The 26,220-nt window shown below is 39.7% G+C and overlaps 1 protein-coding gene across 1 annotated transcript in view; it reads right to left on the bottom strand.

The window, feature by feature from the left end:
* Nucleotides 1-233: 233 nt before the first annotated feature.
* THEM4 (thioesterase superfamily member 4) overlaps nt 234-26,220 on the bottom strand; it is a 49,346-nt gene continuing 23,359 nt past the window's right edge. The window contains exons 4-6 of the mRNA XM_061406459.1: nt 25,166-25,267; nt 3,900-4,024; nt 234-845 (exon numbers count right to left, since the gene is read on the bottom strand). Of these exons, the coding sequence (XP_061262443.1) occupies nt 805-845; nt 3,900-4,024; nt 25,166-25,267 (268 nt within the window). The 3' untranslated portion in view covers nt 234-804. The remainder of the gene's footprint in view (nt 846-3,899; nt 4,025-25,165; nt 25,268-26,220) is intronic.

Raw genomic sequence — 26,220 nt, 5'->3', positions numbered from 1 at the left:
GAACTAGTAAGTGGGCCCACATCAGAAGGTGAACACACTGGCATCCTGATCTTTGGACTTTCCATTTTAACTCATTTTAACTGTGAACAATAAATTATTGTTTTTTACAAGCTACCTGGCCTGTGGTATTTTGTTATAGAAGTCCAAATGGATTAAGACACTTAGGAAATGAATACAGGCTGCTTCCAGTGATGATAAACCATGCTACTGGTAAGAGATAATAACAGTCTATGTTAAAATGGTAAAGTAGTTTAATCCCTAGACTTCAAGACAACAGAGGTGAAGGGTCTGATTCTATAGAAACTGGTTGTTTCCTACTGTAGCCTAGAAGATTTGTTTAGATACAACAAAGCTAGTTTTGTAATTTATAATGCATACACACCACACACACACACACTCATGTACCCACATATTCATTCCTTTCTTCAGTTTTCTGGCATTTCCAAGTTTGTGGTAAAAGTTTCAGTATGAATTTTTCCTCTAGTCTGCAATGGATCAGACATCACACCTGAGCAACCTTAAGGAGCCCATTCAGATTTTAGGAGAACCAGACACTCATCCTAAGGAGACAGAAAGAATTGCTGATACTGTCACAGAGAGTGTCTCTGTGTTAAAAAAGTTTGGAAGATGGAAATGGAGCTCCTGGAATTGAATTCAAAAGACTTATTTAGGAAGGTCTGTGTTAGCAGGTTTTGCCTGATGGGGATTTAACAGTGGATGACAAGAGCAGGACTGGAGACCACTGCTTCTTCTGGAGGAGGGGCAGCCTTATGCAGACTGCTATGGAATTCACCAGAAGCTCTTTTATGTTGACCTTTTTTCAGGATCCAGCTTTATAAATAAACCTAAACAAAATAGAAGGAGATGATTATAAGTCAACTGACTTTGACCTGATGAAACTTCTCTAAGTAGAAATATATAAATACACACAAAGAAAAGCACTTTGATTCATATTGGTACTCTCAGGATATCTGCATACTCTCATTTTTCAGCTAAATTAAGAATCAATTTTTGACTATCACAATACTGTATTAGCAACTCCTGGGTAACCAAGTCGTCTACCTCTTGGTCATTTCATGGTTCTTTACCACTTCCATTAGAGATAGTCAAGAAGGTGAAAGGAAGTAAAATTACAACTGAGCCATCTGGTACCTTTATGATACTGAAAGATTTAATGAGACAGGAAGCACAAACCACAGCCTGGGATGGGGTTTAAATTAACTGTGGATTCAAATTATTCATGATCTTCCTCCTGCTTCTTTTATCCATCATTGCTGCAAAAGCTGACACTTAAGGGAAAAACGCATTTCTTAAACAAGACACAAAAGCATTAACTGTAAAGGAAAAAATTTAATAAATGTGAATATATTTACATCAAAAACTTCTGTTCATAAAAAGATAACATAGCAAATAAAAGGCAACTTACATATTCTAGGAGATATATGCGGCTTATATAGTCAACAAAAAGATTAGTTTAATAAAAATATAGATAAAGAATTTCTATAAACCAATTTAAAAAGTAAGAAAAAAACAATAAAAGAGGCTGAACAAATAGGAATTTTGCAGAATGGGAGACAAACATGATTAATAAATATATCAGGAAAATGCAACTTAAGATCATACTGATATATCATTTTACAACCATTTGGCAAAAATCAAGAAGTTTGATTTTATCAATTGCTGGAAAAAATAGGGAATCAAGAGAATCTCATCTATTGCTGGTGGGAATGTAATTTGTTACAGCTTGAGAAAATAATCTGGCATTCCTCTGTAAGGCTGAACATTCTTACACCCCACAACCCAGAAATTTCACTCCTAAGCATAGGCCAAGCTCTTGCCCATATATACCAGCAGAAGACATGAATAAGAATGTTCATAGTAGCCCCATTCATAATAGTCAGACTTCCACCATTAGAAGAGGAGATAAATTCATTGCAGTATAGTCACACAATGCAATATTATACTGTAGTAAACGAACAAGCTACAGAACCAACAACATGTGTGAACTTGTTATATGAAGCTAAGTGGGGAAAAAAAAAAATCAAATCCCAGAAAAGCACATACAGTACAATCTCTTTTCTACAAAGTTCAAAAACAAACACCTAAACAATATATTACTTAGGCACACATATATTCTTAATAAAACTTAAAAAAATAACGTATAAAGGAATGAAAACCACAAAATTTGAGATCACTTCTGAAGGCAGTGAGTTACTTCCGAAGGAAAAACAGAAGGATGAGATGGAGAAAAGTAATTAGGTAGGGATATAATATTATTAAGATTCTGTTCTTGTTTGATTGAAAATTTCAAGATGTTTGTTAAATTAGAAAAAATAAACACATTAGTGAACGAGTAAGTAAAAGATTACCTTTCATGTAAATACTGAGTGTATATATTCTACATCAAGGATTCTGACTAACCCAAACATGTGAATCTGAGCTCCATTAAAATAAGAAGAAAAAAACAAACAAAAAGTATTGGATATCTAAATTAACTTTCCTAAATCTGAAGCTATTGAAGATGAGGCTTCCAGGACCCATCACTTGCAAAGGCCCTGTGAGAGCTGACAATATACAAAGTTACTGATTACAACAGTATTTGCAAGAGCAAAAGACAGAAAATATCCATGTCCAATATCTCCAACTCCAATCCAGGACCATAGGGTTCATTCTCACTTGCACTTTTTCCATATCTGGAACTCTGGTTCCCAGCCTGTGCAGATGCCACCCTTCCCCTGTGGGCCCCGACACCCATGCTGCTCCCCATGTGAACTCTTCCCTTTCCCTACTTGGACTCTGACATCCTGTGCTGGGCCACTGCCCTGTGCCGACATCCTTTACTCCACTCAGGCTCCTAGACAGCGGCGGGCTGATGTAGCCATCCCTCCCCATGGCCCTGCCCTCACCCCCGGGCCTACCACGCCCCACCCCGACTCTCCCTAATAGCTTTAGAAATATTTAAGAAGAAAGGAAGGGGTGAAATGGAAGGAAGAAGAAAAAGGGAAGAGAATGGGAAGAACCTATCATTTTTTCTGCAGTAATGATAGCATAAATACAGTCACTGTCCTGTATCTTGTATTTTTCGTTCAGTGTATAGTAATGACATATAGCTCCATATCATACCCAAAGAGTTCCCTTATTCTTATTTGTTGTTTAATTGCTCAGTTGTGTCTGACTCTTTGTAATCCCAGGGACTGTAGCCTGCCAGGTTTCTCTGTCCATGGGATTTCCCAGGCAAGAATGCTGGAGTTGGTTGCCATTTTCTTCCACAATAATTTTTATGGCACACACAATATAGTATATGGATGAGCTGTAGTCTCTTTACCTAGTCTCCTATTGATGGATATCTATGTTTGGCCAATCTTTGGCTAGGTCAAATAACACTGAATGAGTGGCACCAATACTAGAACTCTAGAGCAACCTTAGGGGCTTCCCAGGTGGCTCAGTGGTAAAGGATATGTCTGCCAAGCAGGAGATGTGAGTTCAATCCCTGGATCGGGAAGATCCCCTGGAGAAGGAAACGGCAACCTTTTCCAGTATTCTTGCCTGGAGAATCCCATGGACAGAGGAGCCTGGCAGGGGGTCCATGGGGTCCCAATTGAGTCAGATGAGACTCAGCAACTAAACAACAGAGCAACCTTACACACATTGTAATGCTGAACACATGTCAGTACACCTTTGGAATAAAATCCTGAAAATGGGTCAAAAGGCACATGACTATAATTTTGAGAGATACTGGAAAACAGTGAGTAAGAATAGCTTGTTCTCTGCATGACAGGGAATTAAGAATTTCTGGGCATGCATGGGTTAAAAAACCAAATCAACCCCACCCCTCCCCAAACAAAAAAAACCCCAAACAGCTGAAACCAAACCTAAAATAGCAAGTGGCAGCTTCTTACCTGTTGCCTCTGAGTATAGTGTCTTCTCATCAACACTTCGAACATTACAGGAAAGAAACAATTTCCTCCCCTCAAGTTTATCAAGTTGGCTATTTATCACAACAACAGAACAAAGAGGGACAGGTCTGCAGAACAAAAAAGGAAAAAACATCTGTTTTTATCAGATTTATGTAACACTGAGAGATGATGAAGTGCATGACAGGGGTGGAAATTTATGACACGTGGGTATCAGTGGGTACTGACTGACTTAGATAAACTGCTCCTAAAGTGGGGCTGACATCACCAGACGCTCACACTCCCTTGCTCCCAAGCACACTGCGCTCAGGTGGCTCCTGGGCATCCAGTCCCAGCCTGCTGTTGTGGGGTACATGCAAAGAGATCACCAGGGATTCCAGCTCTGTGATGGCAGGGACTGTCCCATCTGAAGGGAGCTGAAATCCTAGTCAGCGTCTCTCGTTTTCTCTGTCATAATCAAAATTTCTCACCCATCCACTTTAGAGTAACTGTCACTAGAAAGACACTGAATAACAAATTGCTGGTATTAGCTTAATGTGCTAAGTCAGAGCTGTCCAACAGAACTGTTAAGTGATGACAGAAACGATGGGCCACAGCTGAGCTGTCCAACATGGTTGCCAGAGATGGCTACTGAGCATTCAAAATATGGCTATTGTGAATGAGAAACTAAATCTTTAGTTTAGTTTCTATTCAGTTTGGTTCAGTTCAGTCACTCAGTCGTGTCCGACTCTTTGTGACCCTGTGAACTGCAGCACGCCAGGCCTCCCTGTCCATCACCAACTCCCAGAATCCACCCAAACCCATGTCCATTGAGTTGGTGATACCATTCAACCATCTCATCCTCTGTCATCCCCTTCTCCTCCTGCCCTCAATCTTTCCCAGTATCAGGGTCTTTTCAAATGAGTCAACTCTTCACATCAGGTAGCCAAAGTATTGGAGTTTCAGCTTCAGCATCAGTCCTTCCAATGAATATTCAGGACCGACTTCCTTTAGGATGGACTGGTAGGATCTCCTTGCAGTCCAAGGGACTCTCAAGAGTCTTCTCCAACACCACAGTTCAAAAGCACCAATTCTTTGGTGCTCAGTTTTCTTTTTGGTCCAACTCTCACATCCATACATGACCACTGGAAAAACATAGCCTTGACTAGATAGACTTTTGTTGACAAAGTAATGTCTCCGCTTTTCAATACACTCTCTAGGTTGGTCATAACTTTCCTTCCAAGGAGTAAGCGTCTTTTAGTTTCAATTAATTTATATTTAAATTTATATAGCTATATGTGTCTACTGGATATATGGCTATATGCGTCTATAGTCAACTCTGGGAATCTTAGAGAAAGTGCTGTAGTGAAAAATGTTAACCCTTTAAAGGTAAAATTTTAGTTGGTAGAAACACAAAGTAGAGCAGGGAGATGTGTTTTGTGTTCCTGTAGTACCATCATGTGGATTAAGGAACTACTCCACGAGGAAAGGAAATGAACATTCTGATTACCCTTCTGTCCAGTTTTTGCTCCCATTAGCTTTTCCTGAACTTCTTGATGAAAAAACTGAGCTTTGCCAATCCAGTATTTACTAAGACCTAGGGGACATTAGGTGTTCTTGCCTGCTCAGCATCTTCCTTTCCTACTAACATCACTCCTTTCATTTATCCATCTGTTCTACCTCTCACCACTCATCCACACACCAACATTCCCTTTTCTTTGGGGAATCAGCACCATTTTTAACCCATGTATGTTGACTAGGGTTGACAGCTGACTTTTATCCCCCACACCCCCTGACTCCCACCCCCCCCAACAGTGATTGGTTGTGCATATGAGCATGAGCTGAGACTCTCAATCTTTGAACTTGTGCTGGAGCCCTTGGGGCTGGGTTTTCTTTCTGCTTGAGTTGCTAGGCTTGCAAGATACAAGCCTGCCTGTTAGCTGTGGCACTAAATTGGGAAAGGCTACCCAAGGATGGAGAAGGTCTAAAGGAAAGTGTGGTTGAGACACAGGCACAGATTCAATGGCATCACTGAATGTCTGCACCCAGACATATCTGTCTTCTCCACCATGCAAGCCAATACGTTCCTTTTTTCCTTGCACTATTGTGAATTAAGAGGTCTGTCGCTTAGAATGAAAAGTTCCTTGTTTAATAAGAGAGAGTAAAGAAAGGAGAAATACAAAATAATATAACTGTTTATAGAAGATAATTTTCTTAGTGCAACTAATATTTAGGCACAGATAAGCTTGATTGGCATAAAAAACAGGCTTCATATAATTTTACTTATCCAGTTTTATTAGACAACTTACTTAGATGTGTGTTAGAAGCAAAAAGAAAGATAATAGAGACACAAGCAAATTTTAAAAATAAAAGAGAAAACATACATATACAACAAAGAGGCTTAAAAAGTTAAATGGTGAGTCTGACAAACAGATCAAGAAAACAGAGAAAGCATAAATAAATAAAGCAGAAAAACATCTACTGCTTTATTGACTAAGCCAAAGCCTTTGACTGTGTGGATCACAACAAACTGTGGAAAATTCTTAAAGAGATGGGAATGCCAGACCACCTGATGCCTCCTGAGAAATCTGTATGCAGGTCAAGAAGCAACAGTTAGAACTGAACATGGAACAACAGACTGGTTCCAAATTGGGAAAGGAGTACATCAAGGCTGTATATTATCACCCTGCTTATTTAACTTACATGCAGAGTACATCATCAGAAACGTTGGGCTGGATGAAGCACAAGCTGAAATCAAGATAGCTGTGAGAAATATCAAAAACCTCAGATATGCAGATGACACCACCCTTATGGCAGAAAGCAAAAAAGAAGTAAAGTGCCTCTTGATGAAAGTGAAAGAGGAGAGTGAAAAAGTTGGCTTACAGCTCAACATTCAGAGAACTAAGATCGTGGCATCTGGTCCCATCACTTCATGGGAAATAGATGGGGAAACAATGGAAACAGTGACAGACTTTATTTTTTTGGGCTCCAAAATCACTACAGATGGTGACAGCAGCCATGAAATTAAAAGACGCTTGCTCCTTGGAACAAAAGATATGACCAACCTAGACAGCATATTAAAAAGCAGAGACATTACTTTGAACAAAGGTCCATCTAGTCAAAGCTATGGTTTTTCCAGGAGTCATATATGGATGTGACTATAAAGAAAGCTGAGTGCTGAAGAACTGATGCTTCTGAACTGTGGTGTTGGAGAAGACTCTTGAGAGTCCCTTGGACTGCAAGGAGATCCAACCAGTCCATCCTAAAAGAAATCAGTCCTGAATATTCATTGGAAGGACTGATGCTGAAGCTGAAGGTCCAATACTTTGGCCACCTGATGGAAAGAATCAATTCATGGGAAAAGATCCTGATGCTGGGAAAGATTGAAGGCAGGAGGAGAAGGGGACGACAGCGGATGAGATGGTTGGATGGCACCACCAACTCGATGGATATGAGTTTGAGTAAGCTCCGGGAGTTGGTGATGGACAGGGAGGCCTGGTGTGCTGCAGTACATGGGGTAGCAAAGAGTCAGACATGACTGAGTGACTGGACTCAACTGACTGAATTGGGACCAAAAAGGACATGACTAAGTACTTAACTGAGGTAAGAAAAATTGAGAACACTATTAATAACTTCATGTTAATAAATTTAAAGACTCAGATGAAATGGAAAAAGTTGCAAAAAAAAAAGTTTTTGAAGTTGACAAAAAAAAGAAAAGGGTTAGAAAGCCTGAATAATTGAATAAAGAAGTCATTGAGGCCCTAAGAGGATAGAGCAGCCACACCCAGGAAGGATCCAGGTCTTTGAATCATTTCAGGGGTGGGTCCTTTACTAACTTTCACACATAAGACAATGCAAACAAAAAGTCTATTGATTTAATCAGGTAAAATGTTAAGCGTTATAAATGTACCTAGTGCTATCCCAACTAATTTACTACATTAAAAAAAAAAGTCCGTATTTTTGACTTCTAGCTTAATGTACAGAGAACTTGGCCTATAATATCTTGATTCTTTACAATATATTGAGGTTTGATCTATGGACTAATCCTGATTGGTTTTTGTAAATTTTCCAAGAATGTCTAAGCAGAAAGTATATTTTTCTCTAATTACTGAATATAGGGTTCAACATATGTCTAATAAATCATACTTGTTATCTTGAGGTGTTCAAATTTTTTTCTTTTTTTTGTCTGCTTGATTAATAATTGAGAACAGCTTGCTGGAATCTCCCACTATGAAAACAGATTAATTTATTCCTAAGAATCTACTAACTTTAAAATTATTTTATCATATACATACTGGATTAGAATTGTTTCTATCCACTACTGAATTGAATCTCATTATTATGAAGTAGTCTCCTCTACCCCCAGTATTAATTTTTGATAATTTATTTTTTTCCGTGGCTACTCCACTTTCTTTTGCCTAGCATATTTTCCCTTCCATTTTCTGTGTCATGTTTTAGATATGTCTCATATAAACAGTTTATAGATTTTTGTATTGTAAAAGTCAATTTTATAATTTCATTCTCTGAACTGATGGTTTGGTCCATTTATAGTTAGTGTACTTAGTGTTTCATTAAGAGCTATTTCTACCATCTTATTTTGGTATTCTATTTGACTCTAATGATGCTTCCCCTCCCTTTCTTACATTTCAAAAAATTAAAAATTTCTATTTATTTATATAGTTATTTGGTTTTGACTCTTCTACTGGTTAGGCTTTAACTATATATACTCATTTTTTCATTATTATTTTAATCACTTTGCCACAGAAAAATACAAAAATTATTTATGTTCACCTATGTTTACCCCCTCCCCAAACTACATATTATTTTTTTTAATGCTTTTTAAATTTTATTTATTTATTGGACACAGCATGTGGGATCTTAGTTCCCCTCCACTGGGAGCTCAAAGTCTTAACCACTGGACCATCAAGGAAGTCCCCATACTATTTTCGTTCAGTATTTTAGCTGTTCTTTTTTGAAATCCCCAGAATATAGCCATTATTACTACTTACATATAGATTTTGTGGAGATGTACATTATCAACATATTTACTGATATATTTGCTCATTATTCTTTCTTTCATCCTCCTGTCTGGTGGTATTACTTTTCTTCTTTCTTAAGTATATTCCTTAGAAGTTCCCTAGGACTGTCCTGTTTGTAAATGTTTCCCATTTTTGTTTAAGTAAAAATAAAAAACTTCATTTTTCAAGTTTAGTTTTGCCAAGAGCATGATTCTAAGTTACATGTTTCTTTTAGCACTCTGAAGATATTTTATTATCTTCTCACATGCACTATTGCTGAAAAGACATACACTGCTTCTAAGAGGCAAGACTACTCTGTTATGAGAATCCTGTCTTTTATCTCTGACTGCTTTCAGATCACTTTGCCTTTAGTATTCTGTAATTTCTGAAGATACAGATTTCTTTTTATTTATATTTCTTATATCAAGTTGTACTTTCTGTATCTATGGCTCATGATTTTCTTTAGTTCTAGAATATACTCACTCGTTATCTCTTCAAATATTAGATCTTTTCCATTCACTCTGCTGTCTTCTGGAACTCCAACCACAGCACATTAAGACTTTTCACTTGTCCTCTTAGCTTAACCTCTCTTGTTTTTCACTTCTTTTTCTATTGAATTCTTTTTCTTTTTGATTTTTTCAGATCTTTATTTCTGTTCACTTTCAGCTGTGTTTAAGTAATACAAGTCTATGCCCCAACCAGTAATGCTGAAGAAGCTGAAGTTGAACGGTTCTATGAAGACCTACAAGACCTTTTAGAACTAACACCCAAAAAAGATGTCCTTTTCATTATAGGGGACTGGAATGCAAAAGTAGGAAGTCAAGAAACACCTGGAGTAACAGGCAAATTTGGCCTTGGAATACGGAATGAAGCAGGGCAAAGACTAATAGAGTTTTGCCAAGAAAACGCACTGGTCATAACAAACACCCTTTTCCAACAACACAAGAGAAGACTCTATACATGGACATCACCAGATGGTCAACACCGAAATCAGATTGATTATATTCTTTGCAGCCAAAGATGGAGAAGCTCTATACAGTCAGCAAAAACAAGACCAGGAGCTGACTGTGGCTCAGACCATGAACTCCTTATTGCCAAATTCAGACTTAAATTGAAGAAAGTAGGGAAAACCACTAGACCATTCAGGTATGACCTAAATCAAATCCCTTATGATTATACAGTGGAAGTGAGAAATAGATTTAAGAGCCTAGATCTGATAGATAGAGTGCCTGATGAACTATGGAATGAGGTTCGTGACATTGTACAGGAGACAGGGATCAAGACCATCCCCATGGTAAAGAAATGCAAAAAAGCAAAATGGCTGTCTGGGCCATTTACAATTTACAAATAGCTGTGAAAAGAAGAGAAGCAAAAAGCAAAGGAGAGAAGGAAAGATATAAACATCTGAATGCAGAGTTCCAAAGAATAGCAAGGAGAGATAAGAAAGCCTTCCTCAGCAATCAATGCAAAGAAATAGAGGAAAACAACAGAATGAGAAAGACTAGGGATCTCTTTAAGAAAATCAGAGATACCAAAGGAACATTTCATGCAAAGATGGTCTCGATAAAGGACAGAAATGGTATGGACCTAACAGAAGTAGAAGATATTAAGAAGAGATGGCAAGAATACACAGAAGAACTGTACAAAAAGATCTTCATGACCCAGATAATCACAATGGTGTGATCACTGACCTAGAGCCAGACATCCTGGAATGTGAAGTCAAGTGGGCCTTAGAAAGCATCACTACGAACAAAGCTAGCAGAGGTGATGGAATTCCAGTTGAGCTATTCCAAATCCTGAAAGATGATGCTGTGAAAGTGCTACACTCAATATGCCAGCAAATTTGGACAACTCAGCAGTGGCCACAGGATTGGAAAAGGTCAGTTTTCATTCCAATCCCAAAGAAACGCAATGCCAAAGAATGCTCAAACTACCGCACAATTGCACTCATCTCACATGCTAGTAAAGTAATGCTCAAAATTCTCCAAGCCAGGCTTCAGCAATATGTGAACCATGAACTTCCGGATGTTCAAGCTGGTTTTAGAAAAGGCAGAGGAACCAGAGATCAAATTGCCAACATCCGCTGGATCATCGAAAAAGCAAGAGAGTTCCAGAAAAGCATCTATTTCTGCTTTCTTGACTATGCCAAAGCCTTTGACTGTGTGGATCACAATGAACTGTGGAAAATTCTGAAAGAGATGGGAATACCAGACCACCTGACCTGCCTCTTGAGAAATCTGTATGCAGGTCAGGAAGCAACAGTTAGAACTGGACATGGAATAACAGACTGGTTCCAAATAGGAAAAGGAGTACGTCAAGGCTGTATATTGTCACCCCGTTTATTTAACGTATATGCAAAGTACATCATTAGAAACTCTGGACTGGAAGAAACACAAGCTGGAATCAAGATTGCCGGGAGAAATATCAATAACCTCAGATATGCAGATGACACCACTCTTATGGCAGAAAGTGAAGAGGAACTCAAAAGCCTCTTGATGAAAGTGAAAGTGGAGAGTGAAAAAGTTGGCTTAAAGCTCAACATTCAGAAAACGAAGATCATGGCATCTGGTCCCATCACTTCATGGGAAATAGATGGGGAAACAGTGGAAACAGTGTCAGACTTTATTTTTCTGGGCTCCAAAATCACTGCAGATGGTGATTGCAGCCATGAAATTAAAAGATGCTTACTCCTTGGAAGGAAAGTTATGACCAACCTAGACAGCATATTAAAAAGCAGAGACATTACTTTGCCAACAAAGGTTCGTCTAGTCAAGGCTATGGTTTTTCCTGTGGTCGTGTATGGATGTGAGAGTTGGACTGTGAAGAAGGCTGAGTGCTGAAGAATTGATGCTTTTGAACTGTGGTGTTGGAGAAGACTCTTGAGAGTCCCTTGGACTGCAAGGAGATCCAACCAGTCCATTGTGAAGGAGATCAGCCCTGGGATTTCTTTGGAAGGAATGATGCTAAAGCTGAAACTCCAGTACTTTGGCCACCTCATGCGAAGAGTTGACTCACTGGAAAAGACTCTGATGCTGGGAGGGATTGGGGGCAAGAGGAGAAGGGGACAGAGGATGAGATGGCTGGATGGCATAACTTACTCGATGGACGTGAGTCTGTGTGAACTCCGGGAGTTGGTGATGGACAGGGAGGCCTGGCTTGTGCTGCGATTCATGGGGTCGCAAAGAGTCGGACACAACTGAGCAACTGATCTGATCTGATCTTAATCTATCTGCTGAGATGCTTCTGTTTTTATACAATATTTTCATTTCTGTAAGTTGTAGGTTCTGTGGCAATCCTGTTAATTTTTACAGCTTTGTGTTGCTTTCTCTTTTTGTGATTTCATCTTTTATTTCTTTAAACATCTCATACATAATTATTTTATACTATATATCTAATTATCATGCTATCTTAAGCCCCTGAGGGTCCAAGTCCATTGCTTATTGTTTCTGCTGATTCTCACGGTGGTTTATTTCCTTACATTTTGGCGCAGGATCTAGTTTTTCTCAACGAGGAATGTCCTTCAGAATTTCTGGTCTGCTATGTTGCATGAAAAAGTCTAATCTAGAACTTCCCAACCAATATACCATGGATGGGTTATAGAAATGTTGAGATCTTAATCCTTTTGGCTGCCTAGTCACCACAACTCAACTTAGCTTCTTTGTCTAATTATCTTAATGTACTAAGCACAAGGAAATAAATCAAGTGTGACATTTGGATCAGGGGGCTGAAAAGTATTTGGGATGATTAAGAAGCAGTTTTGCAAGTTTCCCTGGTGTCTCAGTGGTAAAGAATCCACCTGCCAACATAGGAGACATGGGTTCAATTCTGGGTATTGGGAAGATCCCCATGCCGTGGAGCAACTCAGCCTGCGTGCCACAACTATTGAGCCAGTGCGTTAGGGCCTGGAAACCACAACTACTGAGCCCATGTGCCCTGGAACCTGTGCTCAGCAACAGGAGAAGCCACTGCACACTGCAACTAGAGAGCAGCCCCAGCTCACCACAACTAGAGAAAAGCCCACACATCAGTGAAGACCAGAACCAGTATAAAAAGAAAGTAGTTTTGCTTGTTAGAAGCAGAAGGGTAGGTTAAGACACCCGAAACTGACACTATAAATTATCTTCAATTAAATTTTAGTCCCAGGTGGTTGTCTCTAGCATCCCAGAGGGCCATCAGTTGATTAAGCATGCTTTTTTACTGTTACTATTATTATTATGAATCTAACAACTTCATACAAAAATACAGGGTCTGATAAATATTAACTTCTAGACTACTTATATAATCTAATGCATTATTCTGATCTTTAATCCTCAGAAGAGAATGGAGGTTGTACATTGTAGTGTCAAGTACCAGACCTAGAGGACTTGAGTTCTAACCCTGGCTATATTCTCTCTATCCATGTGATTTCAGGTAAAACTTATTTTCAGTACATTTTCCAATTGTGGATAACAAATAAATAACAAAGTAACTGATTTATGTGAATAGTTTGTTGGATGAGACAAGGACTAAATATAAGACCTGGCAGGTTGCGTGTGCTCAACACACAAACACTTGTTGCACTAAACTGTAATCCAGATAAATACTCTGCTGAACTTGTTTCCAGATGAAACCCCCCACTTTTTTTTGACAATTGAGGTTGTAGTGTATTCTTCACCTTTATGTAAACAGAGAAAAATATTTTAAAAACTGTGAAACAAGGAAAAATACTAAAAATTTAATTTAAAATATATTATTTATCATGTTAGGAAAGCCATTTCTAGGATCTAATTTTTAGTCATAAATTATATAAAATATTGACTACATGTAAGGATGACAATTTCTCCCAAATTAATCTTTAAAGTCAACATAACTGCTATCTAAATCACATTTTGCTTTTGGGTAGAAGTCGACAAATTTATTCTAACTTTAATTTGGTTCACTCAAGTGAGACAAGAGAGTTGGTTGATGAGACACAGGGTTAAACAAGAGAATGAGGTACAGTGACAATCTGGGTGAGGGGCTAAAAATCTAAGGTACAACTAGGAATAAGAACAAACTATCTCAACATCATAAAGGCCACATATGAAAAGCCTATAGCTAATCCCATACACAATGGTTTAAAGACTTGATACTTTTCCTCTAAGATTTGGAAGAAGGCAAAGATGCCTACTTTTGCCATTCCTATCGACAAAGTACTAGAAGTCTAGCCCGAGTAGTTAGGCAAGAAAAAGAAAGGAAAGGCAGACAAATCAGAAAGGAAGAAGTACATAATCTCTGTTCACAGGTGAAACGGTCTTATCTACAGAAACTCCCAAAGATTCCACAGAAAAACGGTTAGAACTAATGAACAAATTCAGCAAAGTTGCAGGATATAAAATCAACATAAAAAATCAATTGCATTTTTATATACGAACCATGAACAATCTAAAAAGGAAACTGAGAAAACACTTTCATTAAAAACAACATCAATAAGAATAAAATACTTAAGAATAACCTTAATCAAGGAGACAAAAGACTAAGAAATTAGAGACACAAATAAATGGAAAGACATCTTGTGTTCATTAGTTAGAAGACTCTCTCTCTGTCTCTCTCTCTCTATATATATATTATTTAATTGGAGGCTAATTACTTTACAATATTGTGGTGGGTTTTGACATACATTCAATGAATCAGCCATGGGTGTACATGTGTTCCCCATCCTGACCCTCCCTCCCACCTCCCTCCCCATCCCATCCTTCAGGGTCAACCCAGTGCACCAGCCCTGAGCACCCTGTCTCATGCATGGAACCTGCACTGGCGATCTATTTCACATATGATAATATACATATTTCAATGCTATTCTCTCAAATCATCCCACCCTCGCCTCCTCCCACAGAGTCCAAAAGTCTGTTCTTTACATCTGTGTCTCTTTTGCTGTCTCGCATATAGGGTCATCATTACCATCTTTCTAAATTCCATATATATGCATTAATATACTGTATTGGTGTTTTTCTTTCTGACTTACTTTGCTCTGTATAATAGGCTTCAGTCTCATTCACCTCATTAGAACTGATTCAAATGCATTCTTTTTAACAGCTGAGTAATATTCCATTATATATATGTATCACAGCTTTCTTATCCATTTGTCTGCCAATGGATATCTAGGTTGCTTTCATGTCCTGGCTATTATAAACAGTGCTGCGATGAACATTGGGGTACACATGTCTCTTTCAATTCTGGTTTCCTCAGTGTGTATGCCCAGCAGTGGGATTGCCGGGTTGTATGGCAGTTCTATTTCCAGTTTTCTAAGGAATCTCCACACTGTTCTCCATAGTGGCTGTACTAGTTTTCATTCCTACCATCAGTGTAAGAGGGTTCCTTTTTCCCCACACCCTCTCCAGCATTTATTGTTTCTAGACTTTTTGACAGCAGCCATTTTGACTAGTGTGAGATGGTACCTCATTGTGGTTTTGATTTGCATTTCTCTGATAATGAAGACTCAATATTTTTAAGATGTCATTACTACCCAAAGCAATTTTCAGATTCAGGGCAATCCCCATTAAAATGTCAATGGCATTTTTCTCCATTGTGTTTTCAAGGTTTTTGAACATCTTTACTATCATTATTCTGAATTCTTTTTCAGGTAGTTTGCCTATTTCTTCTTCATTTATTTGGACTTCTGTGTTTCTACTTTTTCCTTCATTTGTATAGTATTTCTGTGCCTTTTCACTATTTGTGTGTGTGTGTGTTTGAGGTCTCCTTTTCCCAGGCTTCAAGGCTGAATTCTCCTTCCTTTTGGTTTCTGCCTTTCTAAGGTTGGCCCAGTGGTTTGTGTAAGCTTTGTACAGGGTGAGATTTGTGCTGAGTTTTTTGTTTGTTTTTCCTCTGATGGCCAAGGCTGAGTGAGGTGGTAATCCTGTCTACTGATGATTGGGCTTATATTTTTGTTTTGTTTGTTTAGATGAGGCATCCTGCACAGGGTGCTACTGGTGGTTGCGTGATGCTGGGTCTTGTATTCAAGTGGTTTCCTTTGTGTGAGTTCTCACCATTTGATACTCCCTAGGGTTAGTTCTCTGGGAGTCTAGGGTATTGGAGTCAATGTTCCCATTCTAAAGGCTCAGGGTTTGATCTCTGGTCAGGAATGAAGATTTCACAAGTGGTTTGTTATGGCATTAAGTAAGATTAAAACAAATACCCCAAAACAAGAAAGCAAAGATGCTGCTAAGTCACTTCAGTCGTGTCCGACTCTGTGTGACCCCATAGACGGCAGCCTACCAGGCTCCCCCGTCCCTGGGATTCACCAGGCAACAACACTGGAGTGGGCTGTCATTTCCTTCTCCAATGCGTGAAAGTGAAAGGTGAAAGTGAAGTCGCTCAGTCGTGTCCGACTGTTCACGACCCCATGGACGGCAGCCTACCAGGCTCCTCCGTCCATGGGATTTTCCAGGCAAGAGTACTGGAGAGGGGTGCCATCACTTTCTCCAAAGCAAAGATGAACCCCAGACAAATGGCAGTTACAAAATTAGGCAAATAATAATTAAAATAATGGAGTATACATATATACCCAAAAGCAAAGTCAAAATAGTCCATAAAAATACAGTACAGTAGACTGACCCGGAGAACTAATGAAATAAAAAATTGTATTTACCTGTTAAGAACAAAACTAACTAAAGCACAAACTGGAAAATAAAACTAAAGCAAGGTGCCAAGTAGGGAATAAAGCAATGAAAACAAAACTAACAAATATGTTGAGAGGAAAGGAAAGAAAGAAAAAATAAGAAAGAATAGACATGCAAAGTTAAACAGAGGTAGATGAAGAAGATTTATATACATTAAAGATTAACTGCAAGGGGAAAAGAATAGTAGGAAAGGCAAACAAAGGAATAAACATAGAAAAAATATAATAGGTTTAAAAAAGTTAAAATTATAAAAGAGAGAGAGAAAAAAAAGGAAAACTCCACAGAACTGCAAAAGCCCAACATAGAGACAGAGGTTTACAACAACAATAAAAAGTGTGACTGAATATACACATATACATATATACCCATCTGTTCAGTTCAGTCACTCAGTCGTGTCCGACTCTTTGCGACCCCATGAATCACAGCACGCCAGGCTTCCATGTCCATCACCAACTCCCGGAGTTCACTCAAACTCATGTCCATCGAGTCGGTGATGCCATCCAGCCATCTCATCCTCTTTTGTCCCCTTCTCCTCCTGCCCCTAATCCCTCCCAGCATCAGGGTCTTTTCCAATGAGTCAACTCTTCGCATGAGGTGGCCAAAGTATTGGAGTTTCAGCTTCAGCATCAGTCCTTCCAATGAACATCCAGGACCAATCTCCTTTAGGATGGACTGGTTGGACCTCCTTGCAGTCCAAGGGACTCTCAAGAGTCTTCTCCAACACCACAGTTCAAAAGCATCAATTCTTCGGTGCTCAGCCTTCTTCACAGTCCAACTCTCACATCCATACACGACCACTGGAAAAACCATAGCCTTGAGTAGACGGACCTTTGTTGGCAAAGTAATGTCTCTGCTTTTGAATATGCTATCTAGGTTGGTCATAACTTTCCTTCCAAGGAGTAAGCGTCTTTTAATTTCATGGCTGCAATCACCATCTGCCCTGATTTTAGAGCCCCCAAAAATAAAGTCTGATACTCTTTCCACTGTTTCCCCATCTATTTCCCATGAAGTGATGGGACCAGATGCCATGATCTTCGTTTTCTGAATGTTGAGTTTTAAGCCAACTTTTTCACTCTCCTCTTTCACTTTCATCAAGAGGCTTTTTAGTTCCTCTTCACTTTCTGCCATAAGGGTGGTGTCATCTGTATATCTGAGGTTATTGATATTTTTCCTGGCAATCTTGATTCCAGCTTGTGCTTCTTCCAGCCCAGCATTTATACACCCATAAGCAAAATAAAAACAGTCCAACAAAAATAAAGTCAGTAGATTGACCCAATGAACAAAGAAAACCAAAAATTATATCTACCAGTTAAGAACAAAACTATTGCATATATATTCTTTCTTTCCTTTCTTTCCCTTCCTCTCAACATATTTGTTAGTTTTATTTTCATTGCTTTATTTCCCATTTGGCACCTTGCTTTAGTTTTGTTTTCCAGTTTGTGTTTTAGTTAGTTTTGTTCTTAATTGGTAGATATAATTTTTGGTTTCCTTTATTCACTGGGTCAATTTGTTAGTTTTGTTTTCACCAGATGGTCAATACTGAAATCAGATTGATTATATTATTTGCAGCCAAAGATGGAGAAGCTCTATACAGTCAGCAAAAACAAGACTGGGAACTGACTGTGGCTCAGATTATGAACTCCTTATTGCCAAATTCAGACTTAAATTGAAGAAAGTAGGGAAGACCACTAGACCATTCAGGTATGACCTAAATCAAATCCCTTAACGATTATACAGTGGAAGTGACAGATTCAAGGGATTAGATCTGATCAAGTGCCTGATGAACTATGGACGGAGGTTCGTGACATTATACAGAAGACAGGGATCAAGACCATTCCCAAGAAAAAGAAATGCAAAAAAGAAAAATGGCTGCCTGAGGAGGCCTTACAAATAGCTGTGAAAAGAAGAGAAGCAAAAAGGAAAGGAGAAAAGGAAAGATATACCCATCTGAATGCAGAGTTCCAAAGAATAGCAAGGAGAGACAAGAAAGCCTTCCTCAGTGATCAGTGCAAAGAAATAGAGGAAAACAACAGAATGGGAAAGACTAGAGGTCTCTTCAAGAAAATTAGAGATACCAAAGGAACATTTCATGCAAAGATGGGCTCAATAAAGGACAGAAATGGTATGGACCTAACAGAAGCAGAAGATATCAAGAAGAGGTGGTAAGAATACACAGAAGAATTATACAAAAAAGATCTTTATGACCCAGATAATCACAATGGTGTGATCACTCAACTAGGGCCAGACATCCTGGAATGAGATGTCAAGTAGGCCTTAGGAAGCATCACTATGAACAAAGCTAGTGGAGGTGATGGAATTCCAGTTGAGCTTTTTGAAATCCTAAAAGATGATGCTGTGAAAGTGCTGCACTCAATATGTCAGCAAATTTGGACAACTCAGCAGTGGCCACAGGACTGGAAAAGGTCAGTTTTCATTCCAATCCCAAAGAAAGGCAATGCCAAAGAATGCTCAAACTACCGCACAATTGCACTCATCTCACATGCTAGTAAAGTAATGCTCAAAACTCTCCATGCCAGGCTTCAACAGTATGTGACCCTGAACTTCCAGATATTCAAGCTAGATTTCAAAAAGGCAGAGGAACCAGAGATCAAATTGCCAACATCCGTTGGATTATCAAAAAAGCAAGAGAGTTCCAGAAAAACATTTACTTGTGCTTTATTGACTATGCCAAAGCCTTTGACTATGTGGATCACCACAAACTATGGAACATTCTGAAAGAGATGGGAATACCAGACCACCTTACCTGCCTCTTGAGAAATCTGTATGCAGGTCAAGAAGCAACAGTTAGAACTGGACATGGAACTAACAGACTGGTTCCAAATTGGGAAAGGAGTACATCAAGGCTATATATTGTCACCCTGCTTATTTAACTTATATGCAGAGTACATCATGAGAAACGCTGGGCTGGATGAAGCACAAGCTGGAATCCAGATTGTTGGGAGAAATATCAACAACCTCAGATATGCAGATGACATCACCCTTATGACATAAAGTGAAGAAGAACTAAAGAGACTAATTGATGAAAATGAAAGAGGAGAGTGAAAAAGTTGGCTCAAAGCTCAATGTTCAGAAAACTAAGATCATGGTATCTGGCCCATTCACTTCATGGCAAACAGATGGGGAAACAATGGAAACAGTGAGACTTAATTTTTGGGTTTCAAAATCACTGCAGATGGTGATTGCAGCCATGAAATTAAAAGATGCTTACTCCTTGGAAGAAAAGTTATGACCAACCTAGACAGCATATTAAAAAGCAGAGACATTACTTTGACAACAAAGGTCAATCTAGTCAATCCTATGGTTTTTCCAGTAGTCATGTATGGATGTGAGAGTTGGACTATAAAGAAAGCTGAGCACCGAAGAATTGATGCTTTTCAACTGTGGTATTAGAAAAGACTACTGAGAGTCCCTTGGACTGCAAGGAGATCCAACCAGTCCATCCTAAAGGAAATCAGTCCTGAATATTCATTGGAAGGACTGATGTTGAAGCTGAAACTCCAATACTTTGGCTATGTGATGCGAAGAGCTGACTCATTTGAAAAGACCCTGATACTGGAAAGATTGAAAGCAGGAGGCGAAGAGGATGACAGAGAATGATATAGTTGGATGGCATCACCGACTCAATGGACATGAGTTTGAGTAAACTCTGGGAGTTGGTGATGGACAGTGAGGCCTGGCATGCTGCAGTCCACGGGGTCACAAAGAGCTGGACAAGACTGAGTGACTGAACTGAACTGAACTGCAAGGGGAAAAGAACAGTAGGAAAAGGAAACAAAGGAATATATGTAGAAAGATAGTAATTGGTTTAAAAAATGAAAAATTGAAATTAAAAAAAAGAGGAAAAAAAAAAAAAGGAAAACTCACCAGAACTGCAAAAGCCCAACATAGAAGCAGAGGTTTAAAACAACAATAAAAAATGTGACTGAGGAAAAAAAAAAGCTCAGAAGCTTAATTAGATTTCATAATGCCAATAAAATTGACAACTACAAGAAGGAGAAAAAAAAATCCAAAAGTATCTACAGAACAAGTCAAAACATAAGAATAATAAATGTTTTTCTTGAGTCACTGGTGTCAGAGTTCTTTCCCGCTCTGGGAGTCACAGTGCACCTCACCTCCCTAGGATGCCCTCCAACACTGTGCTGATCTCTGGATCTGCTGTGGGGGCAGCTCAGATTCTAATCTGGTCCCACTCCTGTGCGTTCTTGCCTCCAATGTCCACAGCTATCAGAGCTAGTACGTTTTGTTTTGTGGGAGCTCTCAGTGGTCTTTTATATATTTCATAGACACAGAGTCTGCCTAGTTGATTCTGTAGATTTAATCTATAGCTTGTACATCTGGTGGGAAGGTTTTGGGTCTTCTTCTGTAGCCACACTGCCTCTGGGTTTCAACTGTGGTTTTATTTCCACCTCTACATGTGGGTCGTCCACTGGGGTTTGCTCCTGAGGCTGCCCTGGAAGACTTGGGTGTGCCCACGTGAGGGCCAGGTGTGGAGATGGTGCAGCTGCTTGGGTCACAGGGGTTCTGGCAGCACCAGGTACTCAGGGGAGTTGGTGGCTAGGGCAGCAGGAAATATAGTGCTCTAGAAGGGTATGGCAACCAGTATTGGCCAATACACTCCAGTATTCTTGGTTGGAGAATCCCCCTGACAGAGAAGCCTGGCAGGCCATAGTTCACAGGAGTGCAGAGTTGGACAGGACCGAAGCAGCCCTGTGCGCATAGATGCAAGACTTTTTTTTGTCTGTGGCAGCTCTGCCCCAGTGAGAGTTGAGCATGAAGGTGGCACAGCTGCTTGGCTTGTGGGGACCCTGGCAGCACCAAGTGTGCAGGGACATGAACTGCCTCCACCATAGGAGTTATGGCACTCTCAGAGTCTTTTTTCGAGTCTCTTGGAGCTGGTGATCAGAAGGCCTCTTTGGCCAGTCTTTCTCTGTAGCTCCACCCATTCAGGCACTTAGAGTGCTTGCTCCCTTGCCTGGGGCCCTTCTCTGTTGTTCCGTGTGTCAGGCACACAGAGGGGCCCCCTTGGCTGGGGTCCTACTCTGTAGTTTGGCACACCAGTCACTTAAAGGAGCACCCTGGGTGGGGTCCTACTCTGTAGTTCAGTGCATCAGGTGTTTGATGGGCCAGCCTCTCTATTGTTCAGCTGCCAACACTGGCATATGGGGACAGAGAGGCTATGGTGGAGGCTCCACCTGCTACGTGTGACTCAGCAGTATCGCCTGGCTTCCATGGCCGCCCGGTTTTCCTCCACAGGTATTTCCCACCACAGTCTCCTTCCTCACCTCCCCTTGACCCGTCTCTCCACAGTCAACAGCAGCCCTCGCCCTGGGATTGCTCCACAACCCCTAAACTCCAGCTCCCAGCCTCTGCGCCTTCCAGGGGACCTGCATCCCTGTCTGGGGCATGTATAGCTGTGGCAAGGACTGTCTGATTCTCATTCCATTTAGGCTGCCACAAAGCAGCTGTCTTACTCTCAGCCTTAAATGTTTCTCCTCCGACTCAGACAATTGCCCCAGTGTGGGGATCGGACCCCTGCCTCAGTTCCGCCACCCGCCGAGGGCAGGTCCGGTCCCGCTAACATTCCTGTTTTTCCCCCTAGTTCCTTTATCCTACCAAGTTTTGCATGGTTCTATATATTCTTTTCTGCTGGTCAAGTACTTCCATCTGCTCTCAGCTGGTGTTCTGCATGCACTTCTGTGTCTGAAGGTGTATTCCTGATGTATCCGTGAGAGAGATGTTCTCCATGTCCACCTGCTTCTCTGCCATCTTGTTCTCTCCTCAATGACATTTTTTTGCAGAAAAAGAAAAATCCACCTAAAGTTTACGTGAATCTCAAGGGACTCCAAAGAGCCAAAACAATCTTGAAAAAGAAGGAAAAAGTTGTAAATCTCACACTTCTTGATTACAAAACATTACAAAACTACAATAATCAAGATAATGTGGTACTGGCTAAAGACAGACTATATAGATCAATGGAATAGAATAGAAAGCCTAGAAATAAACCCTCACATATATGGTCAAATGATTTTCTACAAGTGACCAAAACAACTCAATGTGGAAACGACAGTCTCTTAAAAAAATGGTGCTGGGAAAACTGGATATCCACAAGTAGAAGAATGAAGTTGGACTCTTGCCTTAAACCACATATAAGAAAAATAATGTGAAAAGGACTGAAGACCTATATGAAAGACCTAAAACTATAAAACTCCTAGAAGAAAACATTGGGGAAAAGCTTCATGATGTTGGTTCAGTAATGATTTCTTGGATATGACACCAAAGACAGAGACAACAAAATTTAAAAAAAAGGGGAATACATCAAACTTAAAAAATTCTGTGCAAATGGGAATGTGCATGTGTGCTAAGTCACTTCAGTTGTGTCCAACTCTTTGCAAGCCTATGGACTGCAGCCTGCCAGGCTCCTCTGTCCATGGGATTCTCTAGGTGTGAATACTGGAGTGAGTTGCCATGCCCTCCTCCAGGGGCTCTTCCCAATCCAGGGATCAAACCCATGTCTTTTATGCCGCCTGCATTGGTAGACAGGTTCTTTACCACTAGTGCCACCTGGGAAATACAAGGTTAAGTGTAGATGAAATAATAAGATTTGTAATCACTGAGATAATTTGATAATTAGAAGAAACTAACTTGATGTTTAGTTAAATCCAATTATGTTTTTAATTAGTGCTTTAGTATTTAAAATAATTTATATTGTATTATTTATGTGTGGATTTATTAATATGTCTATAGTTGTAGACTTTCAGGTGGTCCAGTGGTTAAGAATCTACATGCCAATGCAAAGGACATGGGTTCGATAACTGGTCTGGGGAGATTCCACATGCCCCTAGGGCAGCTAAGCTCATAAGCCACAATTTACTGAAGCCTGTGTGTCCCAGAGCCCATGCTCTGCAACAAGAGAAGCCATTGCAATGACAGGCCTGCATATGGCAACTAAAGAGTAGCCCCCTGCTTGCTGCAACAAGAGAAAGCCCTCGTGCAGCAACCAAGACAAAAAATAAATAAAATTTTAAAAAATGTCTGTAGTTGTGTTAGTTGATGACACTGAATTTAATTGGGGTGACAGTAATAGCAGTTAAGGAACCACTTTCCCAATCTCTTTTAATGCTAATGAGATTAAATGGGTGTGTTGTGCAGTACATACAAGAAGTCTTTTTGAAAGAGAGAAGACAACTCTATCCTTATTCCTCAATCCTGCTGTGCAGGACATGTGATGACAGGTTTTATTGCCATTCTGAACTGTGAAAAGATGAGCTGGAAAGAGCCTGCATCTCTGGAGCTGCCATACTAGATTTCTTTCACATAAGTTTCTATCTTGTTAAAGTTATTTTTATTTTGAAGTTACTATTATTGACAGTTGGGGAGGATGAAGTTAAAGCAGCTGGCCTCCAACTTTTTGGTGTGTGTGTGTGTCTTGTGGGGAGCAAAGAGAAACGCTCCCAGGGGGCAAGTGACTCTAATTTTTTCTCACTGGGCCTGCAGGTAATTAGACCAGGAGTTGGCAAAGTATGTCTCATTGGCCAGCTACTTGTTTTAAAAATAAAATTTTATTGGAACACAGCTTTATCCATTTATTTATGTATTGTCTGTGGTTGCTTTTGTGCTATGCTGGCAGAGTTGAGTAGTTGCAGGGACTGTATGGCCCATAAAGCATAAAAGATTTGTAGAAAAAGTTATGCTGACCCCTGAAATAAACTGATGATACATGATAGGGGGGAAGAGTCTTTTTCTATAGGATGCCCTGAGTAGGACATACCTGGATAAGTATTACTTAAAATGAATAAACCCATAATCTATGAAGCATGGCTCCCTGATGACTGCCACAGAAGCCATCCAACAGAAGCCATCCAACTCTCTGGAATATAATATGGAGATGTTTTGTTACCTACATGCTTCCTACTGTGTGAAATAATAACCCTCAGAACCTTGTTTGGAGCTCTTCTCTACTAACCTCTGTTTTTAAACTCTGTTCTGCCCTATTGGTCTCCTTCTCTATGCTTATGCCAATATCCATAATATTTGATTAACTGTAGAGGTATAGCTGCATAATTGAAGAATTAGATAAGATCATGCTGAGCTTTGTTTTTAATGGATACCAAAATTTTCTTGCTGCCCTTTTATTTCTTTGTGTAATGTTATATAAAACTTATGTTTTGTTATGTAGAGGTATTTAGTGCTTCACTCAGATTCCTTTCAATCCTTTTTTCCCTTTGCTTTTTGGATACTTTTCTTAGAGCCTGCTCTACTGGAAGACTGTGAGCGAGAAGTACTTGGGAATTTATGGTCCCAGGGTAGTTCTTTTCTTATGACGAATGTGTGAGAGAATATGAAGACTCCAGCTCCCTTGCCTGAGGTAGGGACAATCCCGAGGTACACATTTCACTCTGGAATTCTTTGCATGTTCAGGATGAAGCTACCCTTTGCAGGACTGAGAGCCTAACCTCGGGTGACTTCCTTCCCTGTCCTTCTCCCATGCCCTAGCTAGTTTCCTCTCGGAGTACGTTCTTTCTTGCACAGAAATCCTTTTCTCAGGGTCTGCTGCTGGGGAATCCAACTAAGAAGTAAAGAATACCCATGAATTTACCTTTTAAAATTGATGTTGAGATTTGCAGTCATGACAGCTCCGCCAGTACACGAACCAAGAGCAATATCTATCATTGTTGCCATGGCACCTCCATGAAGCAATCTAGGTACAACAGGAGGAAATGAGAAAGGTATTCAGAAGTTTTGAGAACAGCCTCTTCAGAGACAAAAATTATCCAAGCATCCCATATAATTTATTTCTGAAAGTTCCACTTATTTAATAGTTCACATGCAAGGTACTAAATATCAAATTATATTCATGTTCTTCTCACCTTTGTTTTGTTCATAGCATAATACTGTAGTATTTGTAACAAAGCTAGAACCTAATAATAATCAGGTCACAAGTAAGCAAAAAGCTGAAATGCAATTTAGGAAATTTATGTTTTTATCAAACTATATAAATCATTGTTTAAAAATTTAGGAAATGCAGACAAACAGAAGAAAAAGAAACTAAAGATTATAAGGCCATCTGCTGCTGCTGCTAGGTCAGAGAAGGGAACTTACCTATACTGTTGGGGGGAATGCAAGTTGGTACAACCACTAGGGAGAACAGTATGGAGGATCCTTAGAAAACTAAAAATAGAGTTACCATATGATCCAGCAATCCCACTTCTGGGCATACATCTAGATGAAAGTGTGCTAAGTCGCTCAGTCGTGTCCGACTCTTTGTGACTCCATGGACTGTAGCCCACCAGGCTCCTCTATCCATGGGATTCTCCAGACAAGAATACTAGAGTAGGGTGTCATGCCCTCCTCCAGGGGATCTTCCTGACTCAGGGATCAAGCCCACATCTCCTGCATTGCAGGTGGATTCTTTACTGCTGAGCCACCTTCAGGGAAGGCTATAAGGCCATCTAGTGACAAACCATTATTAACATGTTAATGATACTCTCTAAAATTATATGCTTGCACTACGTCCTATGCTTTTGTCATTCAATAATTTGCATCTCTCTCTCTCTCTCTCTATATATATATCCATGTCAGTAAATATATATCTATATTACCACTTGAATGCCTTTATTGTAGTCCATTGATACAAGGCGATACTCTTCTTAG

Source organism: Bos javanicus, chromosome 3, assembly GCF_032452875.1.
Source record: "Bos javanicus breed banteng chromosome 3, ARS-OSU_banteng_1.0, whole genome shotgun sequence".
NCBI classification, from domain to species: domain Eukaryota; kingdom Metazoa; phylum Chordata; class Mammalia; order Artiodactyla; family Bovidae; genus Bos; species Bos javanicus.
This window is presented reverse-complemented; position numbering and strand designations above follow the sequence as displayed.